Raw genomic sequence first — 26,508 nt, 5'->3', positions numbered from 1 at the left:
GGAAGATAATGTTGCAGCCGTATTGGAAACACAGTCTGCTACATAAGATGAGGCAAATTTGTAAACCTGACTCTTTCTCTGTCCAGATGTAGATGAATGTTCTCAAAGTCCCCCACCTTGTGGACCAAACTCGAGTTGCACCAACCTGATGGGGAGATACAAGTGCAGCTGTTTGCCTGGTTTCTCTTCTCCCACTGGAAATGGCTGGATCCCAGGAAAGCCAGGCCGTTTTGCCTGTTCAGGTAATACTCTCAGACATGGAGTGTTTGATAGACATCTGCTATTGGGTTGTCTGCTCACTCATCTCCAGTGCTCCTCAGACATCAGTGAATGGCTCAACAGTGGGGTCTCCCGTGAGCATTCTGTGGTAACACCTCTGGGGGATACAGTTGTAGATGTCAAGTTGGATTCATCTCCAGGAACCCCACTTGTGAAGGTATAGGGACATGTTTCTCATTACTTACATAAGAAAGTCATTAAGGGCCACTAGAGTTGACAATGTTACAACATAGTAGTGACTTCCTCAAGGATACATAACTAATTAGAAGAAGAGTCAGGATTTGAACTCATATTAGGGGCCTATAATGAGCTAAGTAGAGGATGAGGCTCTACTTGAGAGTAACTGGGACGTCTTATACCTAGAGTAATTTTTCTTCCAGGGGACATTCCCAATATCTACAGATGTTTTTGGTTGTTACAATTTGGGGTCAGAAGGGATGGCTGCTGGCATCTAGTAGGTAGAGGTAAGGGAAGCTGCTAAACATCCTACAGTGCACAGAACAACTGCCCAAGATTAAGGATTTTCTGCCCCACTTGTCAATAGTGCTGAGGGTAGGAAATCCTGCTGTAGAGGGAACTCAGACCTGAGTTTCAGACCTTCATCCTGAATACATTGGAATTAAAACTTGAAAGTTATTCTTCATTCTCCTGCCCCTTTCATATCAAATAAGTCATCGAGTCTTGGGGAATTTACCTGCTAAGTATCTCTTGAATCTCTCCATTCTTCTTCACCCTTGATTCTGGCTCTGTAGTTACTCTAGCAGCCTCCCCACTGGTATCTCCGTTACTCAAGCCTTGTCCCCTTGAATTCATCCTCTTCACTGAAGCCAGAATGTTCTCACCAAGAGACAAGTGTTCCATCTTCCCTAAGTCTGTTGCGGCACTACTATTCTCCACATTCTTTAAACTGAAGGTAACTCCATCAAACAAGGCATGGAAACCTCCCTGGGTTAATATAAAAGAGGATTACAGTCATCTGGGTTTTTTCTAATCCATCTGTAGCAGTCAGCTATTATTGAGTAACAAATCACCCCAAATATTAATGGTTAAAAACAACTACCATTTATTTAGCTCATGATTCCATGGGGTGGCAGCTCAGCTTGGGATCTGATGGTGGTTCTTTTGGTCTCCACTGGGCTTACTCATGTGTCTATGGTCAGTTGTGGGTGAGCTTTGCTGATCTTGGCTGGGTTGGCTTACATTTCTGGGGCTTATCAGGGATGATACCTGTCTCACCCACTGCTTCTATCATTTTTCATGAGGTTAGGCTGGGGTTTGTTCATATGGAAAAGGCAAAGCGTCCGTGAGAATGAACAGAAGCACACAGACCTTTTAAAGCTTAGGAGTGGAAGTGACACTTTGTCACTTCTGCTGGATTCTTTTGTCCAATGTGAATCACAGAGCCAGCCTAGTTTCAAGGTGTGACAAAATTGATACCATTTGATACTAGATACAAATTTATATTGCATACAATCCATGTGAATTTTATGGCTACAGGGAGGGGCAAAGACTGGCCATTTTTCAATTTTCGATAATTATGTATTTTTTTTCCTGCAAATTTTATTGAGATATATTCACATACCATATAATCTTTCCAAAGTATAGAGTGTGTCTCGCAGTGCCATCACCTAATTATGCAATAATCATTGCATTCAATTTTAAACCATTTTCATTGTTCCGAAAAAGGAAAATAACAGACATAAAAAAGAAAACCCCAAACACTCAGTTCCCCTTATTCCCCCTATTATTGATCTCTAGTATTTTTGTGGTACACTTGTTACTGCTGATGAAAGGATAGTAAGATATTACTCTGAACTATAGTCCATAGCTTGCAATAGGTACTTTTTCTCCATATAACAAACTATTATTAACTCTTTATACATGTGTTATACATTTGTATTATTTCATAAAAGAACTTAGTTATATTGTAGTGTTAATGTTATGCAATATCCACTTTTTGGTTCACTGCAATCCAATCCAATATTTTAAACCCTAGCTTTCCTTTTGGTGGCATACATGACTCTAAGAAACCCCTTCAGCCAAATTAACCTACAATTCAGCACTATTAATTATAATCCCAATAATGAGCTTCCTTCACTACTGTCCCTTTCCAAACATTTAAATTGAACCTCCTTAAAAATATCGTACATAATAGGCAACCACCTCCTTTTTCTAGCTGCAATGTATTTGTCATCCTATATTCTCCATTTTATAACTATGAGTTTACATATTCTGTCTAGTTCATATTAGTGAAGTCATATAATGTCTGTCCCTTTGTGTCTGACTTACTTCACTCAGCATGATATCTTTAGGTTTTTTCCAAGTTGTTGCATGCGTCAGGACTTCATAATTTTGGCAGTTGTGAATAATGGTGCTATGAACATTGGTATGCAAATGCCTGGTTGTGCCCATGTTTTCAGATCTTCTGGGTGTATACAGAGTAGTGGATTGCCAGATCATAGGGTAACTCAGTAATTTAGCTTTCAGAGGAAACACCAGACTGTTTCAAAAGTTTAACAACCCTTCTGCTTACATGCCGATGGCCAGAATTTATTCGTAGGACCACACCTCACTGCAAGAGAGGTGAAGAAATGAGTTCATTGTGGCCCAACAAGAAGGGGAGAATAACGAAATTGGAGAGCATGACACCAACTACCACAACTTATTAACAGGCAGAATGAAGCTCCTAACCTTGTTCTCCTGTGATAGTTTCCTCACTTGCCTTGACTCCAGATTTTCTCTTCTACTCACCAGATGTAGATGAATGTGCCAATCCCAGAGCTTGCCCAGAGCATGCCAGTTGCCATAATTCTCTTGGAAGCTACTCTTGCTCCTGCAACCCAGGATTTGCATCCATCAGTGGAAAGTTGAGTTTTCAGGGTCCAAGATGGAGGTGTGAAGGTAGGTGGAGAACTTGTTGGGAACTCAGGTCCAAGGCTCTTTGCAAAATCAGAAGTACTGGGTGAGGGTGGAACTTGGCTGAGTTTGGGACACATATCTGCAAAGCTGAAGCCAATCACATTCATTCATTCACTAATCCAACAAATACCAAGGAATAGCTATTATGCACCACATATGATTCTGGGAACTGGGGATACAGTGGTGAATAAAACAGGCAAATGTAGTTGTTTTCCTAGACCCTATAATCTAGTGGGTAGTGATATGTAACAACAAAAAAGTGAACATAATATCTGTCATGTATAACTAAAAGAGATGTATAAATATGGTAGACTTAAGAATGATGTCTAGAAATAGCAAATCCTCAGAGATAGAAAGTTAGCTTAGGGGTTACCATGTAAGAGGGGAAAGAGGAGTATAGGTTTGGTAGATATGGAGTGTTTGTAAATAAAAAGAGGAAAGTATAATGCAGGCAAGATGGGTAGAGAGTGCTAAGTTCCATAGAGTGGTAAGGAAAGGCCAGTCTGAGAAGTTGACATTTAAGAAAAATTCTTAAAGAAGTAAAGGAGGAAGCTATCAGATATCTGGGGATGGTGTTTCAGGAAGAGGGAATGACAGATATGAAGGCCTGGAGGCAAAATCCCAGCCATGGGGTTAAACTCGTCTATAAATCTTCTCATTTAGTTTCCCAAAAAACCTTATGGTATCAGTGACATTTTATACATATTTTATACATAAGGAAACCTTTCCAGCGTGATAGAATCATTTGCTGGAGGTTAAACAGGTATCAAGGAGGAGAATCAGGATCTGCATCTTGTCTCCCTGGGACACCACACCCCATGATCTTTTGTCTTTAAATGAAGTTCAACTGATCCAGAAAGCTCTGGCTACCTGGGAGGGCTTCCACTGACTTAAATGCCAAACTCCCAGATCCCAGGATTCAAGGTAATTCCAGAAGCTGGGAAGCGGTAATCTAAAATTTCCAGAGCCATATAGACCTGGGTTTAAATACCAATTTTGCCTTCCTCAAGATATGTGACTTTGAGCATTTCTTTAAACTAGAGAAGACGTGGATTTAGAGAAGAATTGTGCACAATGCAGTGGATTCCCATATAGCTTCCTATTATTAACATCTTGTACTGATGTGGTATATTCCTTACAATTGATGAAAGCACATTTTTATAGTGGTATTGTTAACTACAATCCATGGCTTAACTTAAGAATTCACTGTTTTTGTAGACTCACACTTCTAATTCTTAAAACTTATTACAGGGACACAGTAATGAAACAGGAAGGTACTGGCACAAGGATAAGCATATCGGGAAATGGAATAGAATTAAGAGTGCAGGAATCAACCCTCATGTTAATGACCAAATGATTTTGAAAAGAGGGCAAAGACCACTCAACTAGCAAGTAATATTCTTTCTAATACATGAGGCTGAGCAATCTGGATGTCCATTTACATAAAAAGGGAGGGCCCCTACCTCACACCATTACAAAAATCAACTTGACATGGATCAAAGACCTAAATATAAGAGCCATAACACCTTAAACTTAGAATATAACATAGAGAAGCATCTTTCAGACCTGATTTGCAGGGCAGTAGTTTTTCAGACCTTGAGCATTTTAAAAGCCTCAGTTTCCTCCTCTGAAAAAAAGTTATTACTATAGACCTCACAGTAATGCTATGAGCATTTCATGAACTGATGAGTGTATTTAGCTCAGTGGCTGCCAGAGAGAAAGCTCAATATGTTAGTAACTAATTTTTATTTTAGTTAAGTTACATAGCCCTTGATATGCCCCAGGCTCTATTCTAAGTAGTTTTGTGGATACCAGCTCATTTATTCTTCTGATCAGCCCTTTAAGTTAGGTGCTGTTGTTATCCCCTTTTGACACATCAGGCAACTGAGGCACACAGAGATGAAGTTTTTGCCCATTGACACAGGTCGTAAATGATAGGACCATAATTTGTATCCATGTTCTCCATGCCCTGCAAACACTCCACTCTGCTGCCTCTCTGCTGACATCATCATCATCATCAAGTTACTATGGTAATGCATATATAACAAAAAATTTCCATTTCTACCATTTTAAGTGTACAATTCACTGGAACTAATTATATTTATCATATTGTGCTACCATCCCCACCATCCATTAATTAACCTTTTTCATCACCTTATTCAATATCTGGACCCAGTAAGCAATAACACCCCATTTTCCTTGCCGGAGCCCCTGATAACCTCTAATCAACTTCCTCTTTGTATGAATTTGTTTATTCTAGTTATTTCCTTTGAGTAGTGGTAAACAATATTTGTCCTTTTGTGTCTGGCTTACTTCAATCAGCAAAATGGTTTTAAGGTTCATCCATGTTGTAGCATGTGTCAGAACTTTGTTCATTTTTACAGATGAATATTTTCTTTAAAATGTTGATCAGAAGAATAAATCAGCTGATATCCACAAAACACTTAAAATAATAAAATAAAAATTAATTATCCATCATAGTTATATACCATATTGTGTTTATATATTCACCCCCTTAATGGACACTTGAGTTGTTTCCAAATTTGATTATTATGAACAATGCTGGTATGTACAGCATTGTACAAATATATGTTCCAATCCTTGTTTGAAATTGCTTTGTACATATACTGTTATTGTTTGGAGTTGAATTACAATTTATCAGGGAAAGAGGGAAGAAAGCAATTTCAATGTGGAGGGTACAGCAGAAGTGGAATGAACCTTCATAGTTCTCCAGATTATTAATGCAATAGAATTTTCAAGTGCCAAGGGATTAGAAGTAAAATATGAGAGAGGCAAGTTTAGGTACAATGAGATTTTCAGGGCATTGTACATCCAAATAATGAGTTACAGTTTTATCCTGAGCATTTGGGAGCCCAATCAAAGGACTTGCATGGTGTCCTAGTTTCTCCAGCTCCTAAGATAAATACAAACCGCAGGTTGGTTTAACAGCAGGAATGTACTGGCTCACAGCTCAGAGGCTTGATGGCTTGTTTTCTCCAAGGTCAATAACATTTTGGCTCTCCAGCAATCCTTGAGATCCTTGGCTTTCCCATCACATGAGAATGCCCTCCTTTGTCTTTCTGGGTTTACAGACTCTTCCATATGGCTTTCTCTCCTACTGTATCTGAATTTCTTCTGTTTATAAAGGACTCCATTAATCCTGATTAAGTACCACCCTCCTCAGTTGGGTCACGTGTTAAATAAAATTGACGTCTTCAAGAGGTCCTATTCTCAATAGGTTCATACACACAGAGATGGCAAAAATTGAAGATCGTGTCTTTGGTTCTGGGTTTCACAACTAAATCTACCATACACTGGTCATGAATATGCCTCTAAACGTTTGCTCTCACTGTATCCTTGAAAATGTGTTTAAGAAGGCAAGACTTCAGATAGGGAAAACACTGTCTTCATTCATTGGTATAGCTTCAGCCTTAGCATCCTTCATTCTTTCTACTTAGACCAGTTTTCTGCTTAGAGATGGATGAATGTTCCAGGAACTTGACTCCTTCTGGCCCCAATTCTGTCTGAATCAACATCCTGGCAGAATATGCTAGTTCCTGCCTACCTGGATTCTTTTTGACCTATCTTTGGTTCCCTGAGATCCCTGAGGCTTTCCAAAGTAAAGTAATTCCTCAGACCATGTTGAAGACTTGTCAAAGGATATCAAACTCTCCCAAAACCTTATTATCTAATAATGGCAACAGTGTGTTTTTCCTCATGAGACTCCATGGATTGATCATAGGGTTTTTCTGTTTAACATGTTACCAGCTGGGGCTCTGTCATGGTTGGTTGGTTCAAAGTGGCTTTTCTTGCATGGCTGAAATTTGGTGGTTGTCTCTGGCTCAGTGCTCACCAGGGACCCTCAGCGTGCCTCATGGGCCTTTCAGAATGGCTCCTTGGGGTTCCTCATTGTATGGAAGCTGGATTCCTAGAAGTTATATTCCAAGAGGAGGAAAGCATAAACTGACAGTCCTCTTTAGGTCTGGGCTTGGATGTCCCAGAATATTTCTCTTACCATAGTCAACCTCTTGTTCCTCTATGCAATGTGTGCATATAAAAAGTGGAAGGATTGATAGAGGACATCTTTGGAGACTCTTTCATAATGCAGAACATATTCTATATTCTTCATCCCACCAGAGGCAATACATGTTTGCTTTAGTTAAAACTGGTTTTGAGTGCCACTAGCTGCTAATATTGTTAAAATCAGGTCAATAGAGAGGTAAACTTGAAAAGGTCAACTTGTAGCCACACTTTCTGTTTCATTCTATTATCTATCTGTCATGTATCTGTCTGTCTATCCATTTATCTATCTATCTTTCCATCTATTTCCATCAATCTAGCATATATCTGTCATCTAACTGTCTACATCTATCATCTTACCCATCTTTTATCTATCTATCTATCTATCTAATCTATCTGCCTGTCTATTGTCTCTCTAAACTGTAATCTATATATCTATATCCATCCATTCATCCACACATGCATACATACATCCTATCTATATATGTATATATCTCTACCTCTATGTCTACCCATCCATCTGTAATCTATTATCTATATCTATCTGTCAATATATCTAATCTCTTATCTGATTGTATATATCCATCCACCTATTTCTCAATCGTTCTATCCTATCACTCTATCTATCTATCTCATCTATCTATCAAATAAAACATTTATGTATAATATCTAGTCTATCTACATCTATCATTATCATGTCTGTCCACAACATGATTGTTATCTTTTCTTTTCCAGATTCTTTTCTTTACTCTTTCCTTTTTATTTCTGTGCATAGGAGTGCAAGGTTTTCTTATTACCTAGCATCACTTTCACCATAATCTCAAGCATTCCCAGATTCAAGGGGAAGGAACATACACCTGCAAGTCACATCACCACCTAATGGGAGCCTAGGGGAGGAAGACAAAGTTTCAGCCATATTGGAAACACAGTCTGCTAAATAAGAGGAAGCAAATTTGTAAACCTGACTCTTTTTCTGTCCAGATGTAGATGAATGTTCTCAAAGTCCCCCACCTTGTGGACCAAACTCGAATTGCACCAACCTGATGGGGAGATACAAGTGCAGCTGTTTGCCTGGTTTCTCTTCTCCCACTGGGAATGGCTGGATCTCAGGAAAGCCAGGCCGTTTTGCCTGTTCAGGTAATGATCTCAGACAAGGAGGGTTTGGTGGACACCTGCATTGGGTTGTCTGCTCACTTGCTCCGCTGTTCCTCAGACATCAATGAAAGTCTCAATGGTTGTATCCTCCTGAGCATTCTGTGCTAAGTCCTTTGGGGGATACAATTGTAGGTGCCAACTTGGATTCATCTTCAGGAACCTCATCTGTGAAGGTATCAGGAGCTGTTCTTCATTACTTACCTAAATCATTAAGGACCACTAGATTTGACAATGTTATGAGGTAGTAGTGTCTTGCTCAAGTATACATAACTAATTAGAAGAAGTGCCAGGATTTGAACTCTCATTAATGGCCTATAATGAGCTAAATAGGGAGTCAGGCTGTACTTGGGAGTATTGGAGGCTTTTGAACGTAGAGTAATTTTTCTTCCAGGGGCATTGCCAATATCTACAGACAATTTTGGTTGCCACACTTTGGGGGAAGAGAGGATAGCTGCTGGCTTCTAGTAGGGAGAGGAAAGGGAAGCTGCTAAACATTCTATAGCACACGGGACACCTGCCCAAAACTAAGGATTTTCTGCTCAGTTGTCAATAGTGCTAAATGTGGGAAATCCTGCTATAGAGAGAACTCAGACCTGAGTTTCAGAACTTCATCCTGAAGGTATTGGAATTAAAACTTGAAAGATATTCTTTGTTCTCCTTCCCCTTTCCTATCAAATCAGTCACTGAGTCTTGGGGAGTTTACATGCTAAATATCTCTTGAATCTCTCCACTCTGCCTCACCCTTGGTTCTGGATTTGTAGTTACTCTAGAAGCCTCCTCACTGATATCCCCCTTACTCAAGCTTTGCCCCCTCAAATCCATCCTCTTCATTGAAACCAGAAGGTTCTCACGAAGTGCTCCATCTTCCCTGAGTCTGGTGAAGCACTATTGTTCTCCACATTCCTTAAACTGAAGGTAACTCCATCAAACTGGGAATGGTGGGTTGAAGCCCTCATCAAAACCTACCTGGGTTAGTATAAAAGAGGATTAGAGTCATCTTTGATTCTTCTAATCCATCGGTAGTAGTCAGCTATATTGAGTAACAAATCAACACAAATATTAATGTTTAAAAACAACTACCATTTGTTTAGGTCATGATTCCATGGGTTGGCAGCTCAGGTTGCACTCTGATGGGTGGTTCTTTTGTTCTCCACTGGGCTTACTCATGTGTCTATGGTCAGTTGTGAGTCAGCTTTGCTGAACTTGGCTGGGTTGGCTTACATTTCTGGGGCTTATCAGGGATGATACCTGTCTTGCCCACTTGTTCTATCATAATTCATGAAGTAATGCTGGGGTTTGTTCATCTGGAAAAAGCAAAAGGCCCATGAGAATGAGCAGAAGCACACAGACCTCTTGAAGCTTAGGAGTGGGAGTGATGCTTTTTCACTTTTGTTGGATTCTGTTTGTCCAACGTGAATCACAGAACTAGCCTAGCTTCAAGGTGTGAGGAAGTAGATTCCACCATTTGAGGCCAGACACAATGTTGTATTGTATGCAATCCATATGAGTTCTGTGGATACAGGGAGGGGTAAGGACTGTGGCCATTTTTTCAATTTATGATAATTAAGTTTTGTTCCCTGCAAATTTTATTGACCTATATTCACGTAACATATAATCCTTCCAAAGTATAGAATCAGTGTCTCACAGTACCATCATCTAATTGTGCAACAATCATTGCATTCAATTTTAAACCAATTTCACTGCTCCAAAAATTAATCACTGACAGACATAAAAAAGAAAACCGAAAACACTCAATTCCCCTTATTCCCCCAATTACTAATCTATAGTATTGGTGTGGTACACTTGTTACTGCTGATGAAAGGATATTAAGATATTAATATTAACTATAGTCCATTGCTTAAAATATGTACTTTACCTCCATATAAGAATCTATTATTACTTCTTTGTATGTGTGTTATTCATTTGTAGTAGTTCATGAAAGAACATATATATTGTGTAGTATTAATGTTAAACAATGTCCGCTTCTTCGTTCACAGTAATGCAGTCCGTCTAGCTTTCCTTTTCGTGGCACACATGACTCTAAGAACCCCTTCAGGCAAATTAAATACAATTCAGCAGTATTAATTATAATCCAAAATATGAGCTACACTTACCTCTATCCCTTTCCAAACTTTTAAATTCAACCTTGTTAAAAATACTGTATATTATAGGCAACTACCCCCTTTCTCTTGTTCCAATGTATCTCTTGTCATCCCATATTCTACATTTTATTACTATGAGTTTGCATATTCCATTTAATTCATATTACCGAAGTCATATAATATCTAACCCTTTGTGTCTGACTTACTTCACTCAGCATCATATCTTTAGGTTTTATCCATGTTGTCACATGCTGCAGGATTTCATTGGTTTCAATGGCTGAATAATACAATATCATATATATACAACACATTTTGTTTATCCTTTCATCATTTGGTAGACACTAGGATTATCTCCTTTTTTGGCAGTTCTGAATAATGGTGCTATGAACATTGGTAAACAAATGCCTGGCTGTGCCCATGCTTTCAGATCTTTTGGGTGTATACAGAGTAGTGGATTGCCAGATCATAGGGTAAGTAAGAAACTTAGCTTTCAGAGGAAACACCAGACTGTTTCAAAAGTGTTAACAACCCTTCTGCTTGCATGCTGATGGCCAGAATTTATTCGTAGGACCATACCTCACTGCAAGAGAGGTGAAGAAATGAGTTCATTGTGGCTCAGCAATAAGTGGAGAATAACGAAATTGGAGAGCATGACACCATCTACCACAATTTATTAACAGGCAGAATGAAGCTCTTATCCATGTTCTCCTGTGATAGTTTCCTCACTTGCCTTGACTCCAGATTTTCTCTTCTGCTCACCAGATGTGGATGAATGTGCCAATCCCAGAGCTTGCCCAGAGCATGCCGGTTGCCACAATTCGGTTGGAAGTTACTCTTGTTCCTGCAACCCAGGATTTGCATCCATCAGTGGAAATTTGAGTTTCCAGGGTTCCGGAGGGAGGTGTGAAGGTAGGTGGAGGCACCTGTTGGGAACTCAGGTCCAAGGCTCTTTGCAAAATCAGAAGTATGTGGTGAGGGTACAACTTGACTGAGTTTGGGACACACATCTGCAAAGCTGAAGCTAATCACATTCATTCATTCACTAATCCAACACATGCCACTTGAATACTTATTATGCACCAGTTCTGAATTTGGGTACTGGGGACACAGTGGTGAATGAAAGAGGCAAATATACTTGTTTTCCTAGACCCTAGAATCTAGTTGTATATGTAACAACAAAGAAGTGAATATATTCTGTGTCTTGTATAGATAAAAGGGATGAAGACAAATGTGGTAGACTTAAGAATGATGTCTAGAAATAGCAAATCGTCAGAGATAGAGAGTTGGAGTTGAGGTTACTATGGGAGAGGGGGAAAGGGGAGTGTAGGTTTGGTAAATATGGAGTATTTGTAAATAAAGAGAGGAACAAGAATGCAGGAGAGATGGGTAAGGAGTGCTAACTTTGATAGAATGGTTAGGAAAGGCACTCTGAGAAGCTGACATTTAAGAAAAATTCTTAAGGAAGTAAAGGAGGGAGCTATCAGATATTTGGGGATGTCATTTCAGGAAGAAGGAATGACAGGTATGAAGGCATGGAGGCAAAATCCCAGCCATGGGCTAAACTCCTCTATACATCTTCTCGTTGGATGTCCCAAGAGACCTTAGGATATCAGTGACATTTTGTGCATATTTTATGGATAAGGAAACCTCCTCTCCAGGGTGATGGAATCATTTGTTGGAGGTTAAACAGGTATGAAGGAGAATGAAGATCTGCATCTTGTCTCCCTGGGACAGCACACCCCATGATCTTTTGTCTTTAAATGAAGTTCAAATGATCCTGAAGCTCTGGCTACTCAGGGAGGGATTGCACAGGCCTGACATGGATTTAAATGCCAAACTCCCATAACCTGAGAATCAACGGTATGCCAGAAGCAGTCCTCTAAATTCCAGAGCCATAAAGGACCTCGGTTTAAATACCACTTCTGCCTTCGTCAATATATGTGACTTTGAGCATTTTTTGAAATTAGAGATGATGTGGATTTAGGGAACTATCATACACAAAACAGTGGATTCCCATTTACCTTTCTATTATTAACATCTTTATTGGTGTGGTATATTTATTACAATTGATGACAGCATGTTTCTATTTTGGTATTGTTGACTACAAACCATGGCTTAACTTAGAGTTCACTGTTTTTGTAGACTCACACTTCTAGTTCCTAAAACTTATTACAAAGTCACAGGAATCAATGGAAAGTTATTGGCACAAGGACAAGGATATGGAGAAATGGAATAGAATTAAGAGAGCAGAAATCAACCCTTATGTTTATGACCAAATGATTTTGACAAGGGGGCAAAGACCAGTCAATTAGCAAGTAATATTCTCTCCAATAGATGGTGCTGAGCAATCTGGGTGTCCCTTTGCATAAAAAGTGAAGGCCCCTACCTTGCATGATATGCAAAGACCTAAATATAAGAGCCAGAACATTGAACACCTAGAAATAATAGAGAAGCGTCTTTCAGACCTGATTTGCTAGGCAGTAGAATTTTAGGCCTTGAGCATTTTAAAAGCTTCAGTTTCCTCCTCTGAAAAATGTCTAATATTGCTATAAACCTCACAGTAATACCAGGAGCATTTGGTGAACTGGTGAATGTAAAGGATTTAGCTCAGTGCCTGCCAGACAGAAAGCTCAATATCTCAGTAACTAATTTTTATTTTAGTTAAGTTACATAGCCCTTGATATGCCCCAGGCTCTATTCTAAATCGTTTTGTGGATACCAGCTCCTTTATTCTTTTGATCACCTCTTTAAGTTAGGTACTGTTGTTGCCCCCATTTGACACATCAGGCACTGAGGCACACAGAGATGAATTTTTTGCCCAGTGACACAGATCATAAATGATAGGACTATAATTTGTATCCATGCTCTCCATGTTCTGGAAACTCTCCACTCCTCTGCCTCTCTGCTAACATTATCATCATCATCATCAAGTTACTATGGTAATGCATATATAACAGAAAATATTCCATTTCTACTATTTTAAGTCTAAAATTTACTGGAACTAATTATATTTATCATATTGTGCTGCCATCCCCACCATCCATTAATAAACTTTTTTCATCATCTTATTCAATCTCTGGACCCATTAAGTAATAGCACCCCTTTTTCCTTGCCATAGCCCCTTGTAACCTCTAATCAACTTCCCCTTCATATGAATTTGCTTATTGTAGGTATTTCATTTGACTGGTGTTATACAATACTTGTCCTTTTGTGTCTGTATTATTTCAATCAGCATAATGTTTTCAAGGTTCATCCACGCTGTAGCATGTGTCAGAACTTTGTTCATTTTTACAGATGAGTATTTTCTTTAAAATATTTTCTTTAAAATGTTGATCAGAAGAATAAATGAGCTGATACCCACAAAACACTTAAAATAACAAAATAAAAATTAATTATCCGTCATAGTTATATAGCACATTTTGTTTACATATTCACCCCCTTAATGGACACTTGAGTTATTTCCAAATTTGATTGTTGTGAACAATGCTGCTGTGTACAGCATTGTACAAATATCTGTTCTAATACTCGTTTGAAATTCTTTGTACATTTACTGGTATTGTTTGGACAAGAATTAAAATATATTAAGGAAAGAGGAAAGAAAGCAATTTCAATGTGAAGGTTAAACGGAAGTGAGAATGAACCTTCATAGCTCTCCAGATTATTAATGCAATAGAATCACCAATTACCAAGGGAATAGAAGTAAAATATGAGAGATGCAAGTTTAGGTACCATGAAATTTTCAGGGCATTGTACATGCAAATAATGAGTTACAGTTTTATCCTGAGCATTTGGGAGCCCAATCAAAGGACCTGCATGGTGTCTTAGTTTCTCCAGCTCCTAAGATAAATACCAAACACAGGTTGGCTTAACAACAGGAATGTACTGGCTCACAGCTCAGGGATTGATGGCTTGCTTTCTCCACGGTCAATAACATTTTGGCTGGCCAGCAATCCTTGAGTTCCTTGGCTTTCCCTTCACATGACAATGCCCTCCTTTGTCTGTCTGGGTTTACAGGCACCTCCCCCTGGCTTTCTCTCCTACTGTATCTGAATTTCTTCTGTTCATAAAGGACTCCATTAATCCTGATTAAGTACCAGCCTCATCAGTTGGGTCACATGTGAAATAAAATTGACGTCTTCAAGAGGTCCCATTCTCAATAAGTTCAAACCCACAGAAATGGGGGAAATTGAAGATCATGTTTATAGTTCTGGGGTTCACAACTCAATATACCTTATGCTGATCATGAATATACCTCTAAACCTTTGCTCTCACTGTGTCCTTAAAAATGTGTTTAAGAAGGCAAGACTTCAGATAAGGGAAAACACTGTCCTTCATTCAGTGGTGAAGCTTCAGCCTTAGCATCCTTCATTCTTTCTCCTTAGACCAGTTTTCTGCTTAGAGATGGATGAATGTTCCAGGAACTTGACTCTTTCTGGCCCCAATTCTGTCTGCATCAACATCCTGGCAGAACATACTTGTTCCTGCCTACCTGGATTCTTTTTGACCTATCTTTGGTTCCCTGAGATCCCTGAAGCTTTCCGAAGTAAACTAATTCCTCAGTCCATGTTGAAGGCTTGTCAAAGGATATCAAAGTCTCTCAAAATCTTATCATCTAATAATGGCAACGGTGTGTTTTTCCTCATGGGACTCTATGGGTTGTTCATATGGTTTTTCTGCTTATCATGTTACCAGCTGGGGCTCTGTGATGGTTGGTTGGTCCAAAGTGGCCTTTCTTGCATGGCTGACATTTGCTGGTTGTCTCTGGCTCAGTGCTCACCTGGGACCCTCAGCTTGCTCACTGGCCTTTCAAAATAGCTGCTTGGGCTTCCTCATTGTATGGCAATGGATGCCAAGAAGTTATATTCCAAGAGAAAGAAAGGAGAAACTGACAGACCTCTTTAGGTCTGGGCTTGGATGTCCCGGAATATTTCTTTCACCCTAGTCAACCTCTTGTTCCTCTATGCAATGTGTGCATATAAAAAGTGGAAGGATTGATAGAGGACATCTTTGGAGACTCTTTCATGATGCAGAACATATTCTATATACTTCAGCCCACCAAAGGCAATACATGTTTGCTTTAATTAAAACTGGTTTTGAGTGCCACTAGCAGCTAATATTGTTAAAATCAGATCAATAGATTGGTAAACTTGAAAGGTCAACTTTTAGCCAAACTTTCTGTTTCGTTCTATTATCTATCTTTCATGTGTCTGTCTGTCTATGTATTTATCTATCTTTTCATCTGTCTATCTCTAGCAATCTAGCATTTATCTGTCATATATCTGTCTACTTCTATCATCTATCTAACCTGTCTTTTATCTATCTATCTATCTATCTATCTATCTATCTATCTATCTAATCTATCTGCCAATGTATTATCTGTATAAACTGTCATCTATTTGATATCATCTATATATCTATATCCATCCATTAACCCACACATACATACATACATACTTACTTTCTATCTATATCTATTTCTAGCTCTTTGTGTATCCATCCATCTGTAATCTATCATCTATATCGTTCTGCCAATATATCTAATCTCTTATCGGAATGTATATATCCACCCACCCATTTATCAGTCTATCCTGTCTATCAATCTATCTCTATCATCTGTCTATCTAATAAAAAATTTATGTATAATTTCTAATCTGTCTATATCTATCATTATCATATCTGTCCACAACATGACTTTATTCTTATCTTTTCCAGACTCTTACTTTACTCTTTCCCTTTTATTACTGTGCATAGAAGTGCACGGTTTTCTTATTACCCAGCATCACTTTCACCATAATCGCAAGCATTCCAAGATTCAGGGGGAAGGAACATACACCCGCTAGTCACACCAGCACCTTACGGGAGCCTATGGGGTGGGAGACAAAGTATCAGCCATATTGGAAACACAGTCTGCTACGTAAGACGAAGCAAATTTGTAAACCTGACTCTTTCTCTGTCCAGATGTAGATGAATGTTCTCAAAGTCCCCCACCTTGTGGACCAAACTCAAATTGCACCAACCTGATGGGGAGATACAAGTGCAGCTGTTTGCCTGGCTTCTCTTCTCCCACTGGGAATGGCTGGATCTCAGGAAAGCCAGGCCGTTTTGCCTGTTCAGGTAATGATCTCAGACAAGGGGGGTTTGGTGGACACCTGCATTGGGTTGTCTGCTCACTTGCTCCACTGTTCCTCAGACATCAGTGAAAGTCTCAATGGTTGTATCTCCCTGAGCATTCTGTGCTAAGTCCTTTGGGGGATACAATTGTAGGTGCCAACTTGGATTTATCTCTAGGAACCTCATCTGTGAACGTATCGGGAGCTGTACTTCATTAATTACCTAAATCATTAAGGACCACTAGATTTGACAATGTTATGAGGTAGTAGTGTCTTGCTCAAGTATACATAAATAATTAGAAGAAGTGCCAGGATTTGAACTCTCATTAATGGCCTATAATGAGCTAAATAGAGAGTCAGGCTGTACTTGGGAGTATCGGAGACTTTTGAACCTAGAGTAATTTTTCTTCCAGGGGCATTGCCAATATCTACAGACAATTTTGGTTGCCACACTTTGGGGGAAGAGAGGATAGCTGCTGGCATCTAGTAGGGAGAGGAAAGGGAAGCTGCTAAACATCCTGTAGGGCACAGGATACCTGCCCAAAACTAAGGATTTTCTGCCTCACTTGTCAATAGTGCTAAGTGTGGGAAATCCTGCTGTAGAGAGAACTCAGACCTGAGTTTCAGAACTTCATCCTGAAGGTATTGGAATTAAAACTTGAAAGTTATTCTTTGTTCTCCTTCCCCTTTCCTATCAAATCAGTCATTGAGTCTTGGGGAGTTTACATGCTAAATATCTCTTGAATCTCTCCACTCTGCCTCACCATTGGTTCTGGATTTGTAGTTACTCTAGAAGCCTCCTCACTGATATCCCCCTTACTCAAGCTTTGCCCCCTCAAATCCATCCTCTTCATTGAAACCAGAAGGTTCTCACAAAGTGCTCCATCTTCCCTGAGTCTGGTGTAGCACTATTGCTCTCCACATTCCTTAAACTGAAGGTAACTCCATCAAACCGGGAATGGTGGGTTGAAGCCCTCATCAAAACCTACCTGGGTTAGTATAAAAGAGGATTACAGTCATCTTTGACTTTTCTAATCCATCTGTAGCAGTCAACTATATTGAGCAACAAATCAACACAAATATTAATGTTTAAAAACAACTACCATTTGTTTAGCTCATGATTCCATGGGTTGGCAGCTCAGGTTGCACTCTGATGGGTGTTTCTTTTGTTCTCCACTGGGCTTACTCATGTGTCCATGGTCAGTTGTGGGTCAGCTTTGCTGATCTTGGCTGGGTTGGCTTACATTTCTGGGGCTTATCAGGGATGATACCCGTCTTGCCCACTTGTTCTATCATTCTTCATGAAGTCATGCTGGGGTTTGTTCATATGGAAAAGCAAAGGGCCCATCAGAATGAGCAGAAGCACACAGACCTCTTGAAGCTTAGGAGTGGGAGTGATGCTTTTTTACTTCTGTTGGATTCTGTTTGTCCAACATGAGTCACAGAACTAGCCTAGCTTCAATGTGTGAGGAAATAGATTCCACCATTTGATGATAGACACACAGTTACATTGTATGCAATCCATACGAGTTCTGTGGAGACAGGAAGGGGTAAAGACTGGCTATTTTTTCAATTTATGACAATTATGTTTTGTTCCCTGCAAATTTTATTGACCTATATTCACGTAACATATAATCCTTCCAAAGTATAGAATCACTGTCTAACAGTACCATCATCTAATTGTGCAACAATCATTGCATTCAATTTTAAACCAATTTCACTGCTCCAGAAATTAATCACTGACAGACATAAAAAAGAAAACGGAAAACACTCAATTCCCCTTATTCCCCCAATTACTAATCTATAGTATTGGTGTGGTACACTTGTTACTGCTGATGAAAGGATATTAAGATATTAATGTTAACTATAGTCCATTGCTTAAAATATGTACTTTACCTCCATATAAGAATCTATTATTACTTCTTTGTATGTGTGTTATTCATTTGTATTAGTTCATGAAAGAACATATATATTGTGTAGTGTTAATGTTAAACAATGTCCGCTTCTTCGTTCACAGTAATGCAATCCCTCTAGCTTTCCTTTTCGTGGCACACATGACTCTAAGAACCCCTTCAGGCAAATTAAATACAGTTCAACACTATTAATTATAATCCAAAATATGAGCTACACTCACCTCTATCCCTTTCCAAACTTTAAAATTCAACCTTGTTAAAAATACTGTATATTATAGGCAACCATTGTTACCTTTCTCTAGTTCCAATGTATCTCTTGTCATCTTATATTCTGCATTTTGTAACTAAGAGTTTGCATATTCAATTTGGTTCATATTACTGAAGTCATATTATATCTATCCCTTTCTGTCTGACTTCACGCAACATGATATCTTTGGGTTTTATCCATGTTGTCACATGCTGCAGGATTTCATTGCTTTCAATGGTTGAATAATACAATATCACATATATACAACACATTTTGTTTATCCTTTCATCATTTGGTGGACACTTGGATTATCTCCTTCTTTTGGCAATTGTGAATAATCCTGCTATGAACATTGGTAAGGAAATGCCTGGCTGTGCCCATGCTTTCATATCTTCTGGGTGTATACAGATTAGTGGATTGCCAGATCACAGGGTAACTAAGTAATTTAGCTTTCAGAGGAAACACCACACTGTTTTAAAAGTGTTAACAATGATTCTGTTTACGTGCCGATGGCCAGAATTTATTCGTAGGACCATACCTCAATGTAAGAGAGGTGAAGAAATGAGTTCATTGTGGCCCAGCAATAAGTGGAGAATAGCGAAATTGGAGAGCATGACACCATCTGTCACAATTTATTAACAGGCAGAATGAAGCTCCTATCCATGTTCTCCTGTGATAGTTTCCTCACTTGCCTTGACTCCAGATTTTCTCTTCTGCTCACCAGATGTGGATGAATGTGCCAATCCCAGAGCTTGCCCAGAGCATGCCAGGTGCCACAATTCACTTGGAAGTTACTCTTGTTCCTGCAACTCAGGGTTTGCATCCATCAGTTGAGTTTCCAGGGTTCAGGAGGGAGGTGTGAATGTAGGTGGAGGCATCTGTAGGGATCTGAGGTCCAAGAATCTTTGTAAAATTAGAAGTATGTGGTGAGGGTACAACTTGGCTGAGTTTGGGACACACATCTGCAAAGTTGAGGCTGATCATATTCATTTTTTCACTAATTCAAGAAATACCCTTGAATACCTATTATGCACCAGTTCTGACTTTGGGTAGTGGGGAATGAAACAGGGAAATATACTTGTTTTCCTAGGCCCTAGAATCTACTTGTATATGTAACAAGAAAGAAGTAAATATATTCTGTGTCTTGTATAGATAAAAGGGATGGAGACAAATGTGGTAGACTTAAGAATGATGTCTAGATATAGCAAATCCTCAGAGATAGATAGTTGGACTTGAGGTTAGTATGGGAGAGGGGGTAAAGGGGAGTGTAGGTTTGGTAAATATGGAGTATTTGTAAATGAAGAGAGGAAAAGAATGCAGGAAAGATGGGTAAGGAGTGCTAACTTTGATAGAATGGTTAGGAAAGGCACTCTGAGAAGCTGACATTTAAGAAAAATTCTTAAGGAAGTAAAGGAGGGAGCTATCAGATATTTGGGGATGTCATTTCAGGAAGAAGGAATGACAGGTATGAAGGCATGGAGGCAAAATCCCAGCCATGGGCTAAACTCCTCTATACATCTTCTCGTTGGATGTCCCAAAAGACCTTAGGATATCAGTGACATTTTGTGCATATTTTATGGATAAGGAAACCTCCTCTCCAGGGTGATGGAATCATTTGTTGGAGGTTAAACAGGTATGAAGGAGAATGAAGATCTGCATCTTGTCTCCCTGGGACAGCACACCCCATGATCTTTTGTCTTTAAATGAAGTTCAAATGATCCTGAAGCTCTGGCTACTCAGGGAGGGATTGCACAGGGCTGACATGGATTTAAATGCCAAACTCCCATAACCTGAGAATCAATGGTATGCCAGAAGCTGTCCTCTAAATTCCAGAGCCATAAAGGACCTCGGTTTAAATACCAATTGTGCCTTCGTCAATATATGTGAGTTTGAGCATTTTTTGAAATTAGAGATGATGTGGATTTAGGGAACTATCATACACAAAACAGTGGATTCCCATTTACCTTTCTATTCTTAACATCTTGTGTTCGTGTGGTATATTTCTTACAATTGATGACAGCATGTTTCTATTTTGGTATTGTTGACTACAAACCATGGCTTTACTTAGAGTTCACTGTTTTTGTAGACTCACACTTCTAGTTCCTAAAACTTATTACAAAGTCACAGGAATCAATGGAAAGTTATTGGCACAAGGACAAGGATATAGAGAAATGGAATAGAATTAAGAGTGCAGAAATCAACCCTTATGTTTATGACCAAATGATTTTGACAAGGGGGCAAAGACCAGTCAATTAGCAAGTAATATTCTATCCAATAGATGGTGCTGAGCAATCTGGGTGTCCCTTTGCATAAAAAGTGAAGGCCCCTACCCTGCATGATATGCAAAGACCTAAATATAAGAGCCAGAACATTGAAACACCTAGAAAATAACAGAGAAGCATCTTTCAGACCTGATTTGCTAGGCAGTAGTTTTGTAGACCTTGAGCATTTTAAAAGCTTCAGTTTCCTCCTCTGAAAAATGTGTAATATTGCTATAAACCTCACAGTAATGACAGGAGCATTTGGTGAACTGATGAATGTAAAGGATTTAGCTCAGTGCCTGCCAGACAGAAAGCTCAATATGTTAGTAACTAATTTTTATTTTAGTTAAGTTACATAGCCCTTGATATGCCCCAGGCTCTATTCTAAATCGTTTTGTGGATACCAGCTTCTTTATTCTTTTGATCACCTCTTTAAGTTAGGTGCTGTTGTTGCCCCCATTTGACACATCAGGCACTGAGGCACACAGAGATGAATTTTTTGCCCAGTGACACAGATCATAAATGATAGGACTATAATTTGTATCCATGCTCTCCATGTTCTGGAAACTCTCCACTCCTCTGCCTCTCTGCTAACATTATCATCATCATCATCAAGTTAATATGGTAATGCATATATAACAGAAAATATTCCATTTCTACTATTTTAAGTCTAAAATTTACTGGAACTAGTTATATTTATCATATTGTGCTGCCATCCCCACCATCCATTAATAAACTTTTATCATCATCTTATTCAATCTCTGGACCCATTAAGTAATAGCACACCTTTTTCCTTGCCATAGCCCCTTGTAACCTCTAATCAACTTCCCCTTCGTATGAATTTGCTTATTGTAGGTATTTCATTTGACTGGTGTTATACAATACCTGTCCTTTTGTGTCTGTATTATTTTAATCAGCATAATGTTTTCAAGGTTCATCCACGCTGTAGCATGTGTCAGAACTTTGTTCATTTTTACAGATGAGTATTTTCTTTAAAATATTTTCTTTAAAATGTTGATCAGAAGAATAAATGAGCTGATACCCACAAAACACTTAAAATAACAAAATAAAAATTAATTATCCGTCATAGTTATATAGCACATTTTGTTTACATATTCACCCCCTTAATGGACACTTGAGTTATTTCCAAATTTGATTGTTGTGAACAATGCTGCTGTGTACAGCATTGTACAAATATCTGTTCTAATACTCGTTTGAAATTCTTTGTACATTTACTGGTATTGTTTGGACAAGAATTAAAATATATTAGGGAAAGAGGAAAGAAAGCAATTTCAATGTGAAGGTTAAACGGAAGTGAGAATGAACCTTCATAGCTCTCCAGATTGTTAATGCAATAGAATCACCAATTACCAAGGGAATAGAAGTAAAATATGAGAGATGCAAGTTTAGGTACCATGAAATTTTCAGGGCATTGTACATGCAAATAATGAGTTACAGTTTTATCCTGAGCATTTGGGAGCCCAATCAAAGGACCTGCATGGTGTCTTAGTTTCTCCAGCTCCTAAGATAAATACCAAACACAGGTTGGCTTAACAACAGGAATGTACTGGCTCACAGCTCAGGGATTGATGGCTTGCTTTCTCCACGGTCAATAACATTTTGGCTGGCCAGCAATCCTTGAGTTCCTTGGCTTTCCCTTCACATGACAATGCCCTCCTTTGTCTGTCTGGGTTTACAGGCACCTCCCCCTGGCTTTCTCTCCTACTGTATCTGAATTTCTTCTGTTCATAAAGGACTCCATTAATCCTGATTAAGTACCAGCCTCATCAGTTGGGTCACATGTGAAATAAAATTGACGTCTTCAAGAGGTCCCATTCTCAATAAGTTCAAACCCACAGAAATGGGGGAAATTGAAGATCATGTTTATAGTTCTGGGGTTCACAACTCAATATACCTTATGCTGATCATGAATATACCTCTAAACCTTTGCTCTCACTGTGTCCTTAAAAATGTGTTTAAGAAGGCAAGACTTCAGATAGGGAAAACACTGTCTTCATTCAGTGGTGAAGCTTCAGCCTTAGCATCCTTCATTCTTTCTCCTTAGACCAGTTTTCTGCTTAGAGATGGATGAATGTTCCAGGAACTTGACTCTTTCTGGCCCCAATTCTGTCTGCATCAACATCCTGGCAGAACATACTTGTTCCTGCCTACCTGGATTCTTTTTGACCTATCTTTGGTTCCCTGAGATCCCTGAAGCTTTCCGAGGTAAACTAATTCCTCAGTCCATGTTGAAGGCTTGTCAAAGGATATCAAAGTCTCTCAAAATCTTATCATCTAATAATGGCAATGGTGTGTTTTTCCTCATGGGACTCTATGGGTTGTTCATATGGTTTTTCTGCTTATCATGTTACCAGCTGGGGCTCTGTGATGGTTGGTTGGTCCAAAGTGGCCTTTCTTGCATGGCTGACATTTGCTGGTTGTCTCTGGCTCAGTGCTCACCTGGGACCCTCAGCTTGCTCACTGGCCTTTCAAAATAGCTGCTTGGGCTTCCTCATTGTATGGCAATGGATGCCAAGAAGTTATATTCCAAGAGAAAGAAAGGAGAAACTGACAGACCTCTTTAGGTCTGGGCTTGGATGTCCCGGAATATTTCTTTTACCCTAGTCAACCTCTTGTTCCTCTATGCAATGTGTGCATATAAAAAGTGGAAGGATTGATAGAGGACATCTTTGGAGACTCTTTCATGATGCAGAACATATTCTATATACTTCAGCCCACCAAAGGCAATACATGTTTGCTTTAATTAAAACTGGTTTTGAGTGCCACTAGCAGCTAATATTGTTAAAATCAGATCAATAGATTGGTAAACTTGAAAGGTCAACTTTTAGCCAAACTTTCTGTTTCGTTCTATTATCTATCTTTCATGTGTCTGTCTGTCTATGTATTTATCTATCTTTTCATCTGTCTATCTCTAGCAATCTAGCATTTATCTGTCATATATCTGTCTACTTCTATCATCTATCTAACCTGTCTTTTATCTATCTATCTATCTATCTATCTAATCTATCTGCCAATGTATTATCTGTATAAACTGTCATCTATTTGATATCATCTATATATCTATATCCATCCATTAACCCACACATACATACATACTTACTTTCTATCTATATCTATTTCTAGCTCTTTGTGTATCCATCCATCTGTAATCTATCATCTATAACGTTCTGCCAATATATCTAATCTCTTATCGGAATGTATATATCCACCCACCCATTTATCAGTCTATCCTGTCTATCAATCTATCTCTATCATCTCTCTATCGAATAAAAAATTTATGTATAATTTCTAATCTGTCTATATCTATCATTATCACATCTGTCCACAATATGATTGTTATCTTTTCTTTTCCAGATTCTTTTCTTTGCTCTTTCCTTTTTATTTCTGTGCATAGGAGTGCATGGTTTTCTTATTACCTAGCATCACTTTCACCATAATCGCAAGCATTCCAAGATTCAGGAGGAAGGAACATACACCCGCTAGTCACACCAGCACCTTACGGGAGCCTATGGGGTGGGAGACAAAGTATCAGCCATATTGGAAACACAGTCTGCTACGTAAGATGAAGCAAATTTGTAAACCTGACTCTTTCTCTCTCCAGATGTAGATGAATGTTCTCAAAGTCCCCCACCTTGTGGACCAAACTCAAATTGCACCAACCAGATGGGGAGATACAAGTGCAGCTGTTTGCCTGGCTTCTCTTCTCCCACTGGGAATGGCTGGATCTCAGGAAAGCCAGGCCGTTTTGCCTGTTCAGGTAATGATCTCAGACAAGGGGGGTTTGGTGGACACCTGCATTGGGTTGTCTGCTCACTTGCTCCACTGTTCCTCAGACATCAGTGAAAGTCTCAATGGTTGTATCTCCCTGAGCATTCTGTGCTAAGTCCTTTGGGGGATACAATTGTAGGTGCCAACTTGGATTTATCTCTAGGAACCTCATCTGTGAAGGTATCGGGAGCTGTACTTCATTACTTACCTAAATCATTAAGGACCACTAGATTTGACAATGTAATGCGGTAGTAGTGTCTTGCTCAAGTATACATAACTAATTAGAAGAAGTGCCAGGATTTGAACTCTCATTAATGGCCTATAATGAGCTAAATAGAGAGTCAGGCTGTACTTGGGAGTATCGGAGACTTTTGAACCTAGAGTAATTTTTCTTCCAGGGGCATTGCCAATATCTACAGACAATTTTGGTTGCCACACTTTGGGGGAAGAGAGGATAGCTGCTGGCATCTAGTAGGGAGAGGAAAGGGAAGCTGCTAAACATCCTGTAGGGCACAGGATACCTGCCCAAAACTAAGGATTTTCTGCCTCACTTGTCAATAGGGCTAAGTGTGGAAAATCCTGCTGTAGAGAGAACTCAGACCTGAGTTTCAGAACTTCATCCTGAAGGTATTGGAATTAAAACTTGAAAGTTATTCTTTGTTCTCCTTCCCCTTTCCTATCAAATCAGTCATTGAGTCTTGGGGAGTTTACATGCTAAATATCTCCTGAATCTCTCCACTCTGCCTCACCCTTGGTTCTGGATTTGTAGTTACTCTAGAAGCCTCCTCACTGATATCCCCCTTACTCAAGCTTTGCCCCCTCAAATCCATCCTCTTTATTGAAACCAGAAGGTTTTCACAAAGTGCTCCATCTTCCCTGAATCTGGTGTAGCACTATTGTTCTCCACATTCCTTAAACTGAAGGTAACTCCATCAAACCGGGAATGGTGGGTTGAAGCTCTCATCAAAACCTACCTGGATTAGTATAAAAGAGGATTACAGTCATCTTTGATTTTTCTAATCCATCTGTAGCAGTCAACTATATTGAGCAACAAATCAACACAAATATTAATGTTTAAAAACAACTACCATTTGTTTAGCTCATGATTCCATGGGTTGGCAGCTCAGGTTGCACTCTGATGGGTGGTTCTTTTGTTCTCCACTGGGCTTACTCATGTGTCTATGGTCAGTTGTGGGTCAGCTTTGCTGATCTTGGCTGGGTTGGCTTACATTTCTGGGGCTTATCAGGGATGATACCCGTCTTGCCCACTTGTTCTATCATTCTTCATGAAGTCATCCTGGGGTTTGTTCATATGGAAAAAGCAAAGGGCCCATGAGAATGAGCAGAAGCACACAGACCTCTTAAAGCTTAGGAGTGGGAGTGATGCTTTTTTACTTCTGTTGGATTCTGTTTGTCCAACATGAGTCACACAACTAGCCTAGCTTCAATGCGTGAGGAAATAGATTCCACCATTTGATGATAGACACACAGTTACATTGTATGCAATCCATATGAGTTCTGTGGATACAGGGAGGGGTAAAGTCTGGCCATTTATTCAATTTATGACAATTATGTTTTGTTCCCTGCAAATTTTATTGACCTATATTCACGTAACATATAATCCTTCCAAAGTATAGAATCAGTGTCTCACAGTACCATCATCTAATTGTGCAACAATCATTGCATTCAATTTTAAACCAATTTCACTTCTCC

At 39.2% G+C, this 26,508-nt stretch overlaps 1 protein-coding gene across 1 annotated transcript in view; it reads left to right on the top strand.

The window, feature by feature from the left end:
• Positions 1-26,508, top strand: part of LOC119525560 (fibrillin-1-like) — a 144,031-nt gene that overhangs the window by 100,081 nt on the left and 17,442 nt on the right. The window contains exons 15-18 of the mRNA XM_037824330.1: positions 87-242; positions 3,034-3,180; positions 8,200-8,355; positions 11,238-11,384. Coding sequence (XP_037680258.1) covers positions 87-242; positions 3,034-3,180; positions 8,200-8,355; positions 11,238-11,384 — 606 coding nt within the window. The remainder of the gene's footprint in view (positions 1-86; positions 243-3,033; positions 3,181-8,199; positions 8,356-11,237; positions 11,385-26,508) is intronic.

The sequence above is a fragment of the Choloepus didactylus genome (assembly GCF_015220235.1).
Source record: "Choloepus didactylus isolate mChoDid1 chromosome 25 unlocalized genomic scaffold, mChoDid1.pri SUPER_25_unloc2, whole genome shotgun sequence".
Taxonomy (NCBI): domain Eukaryota; kingdom Metazoa; phylum Chordata; class Mammalia; order Pilosa; family Megalonychidae; genus Choloepus; species Choloepus didactylus.
This window is presented reverse-complemented; position numbering and strand designations above follow the sequence as displayed.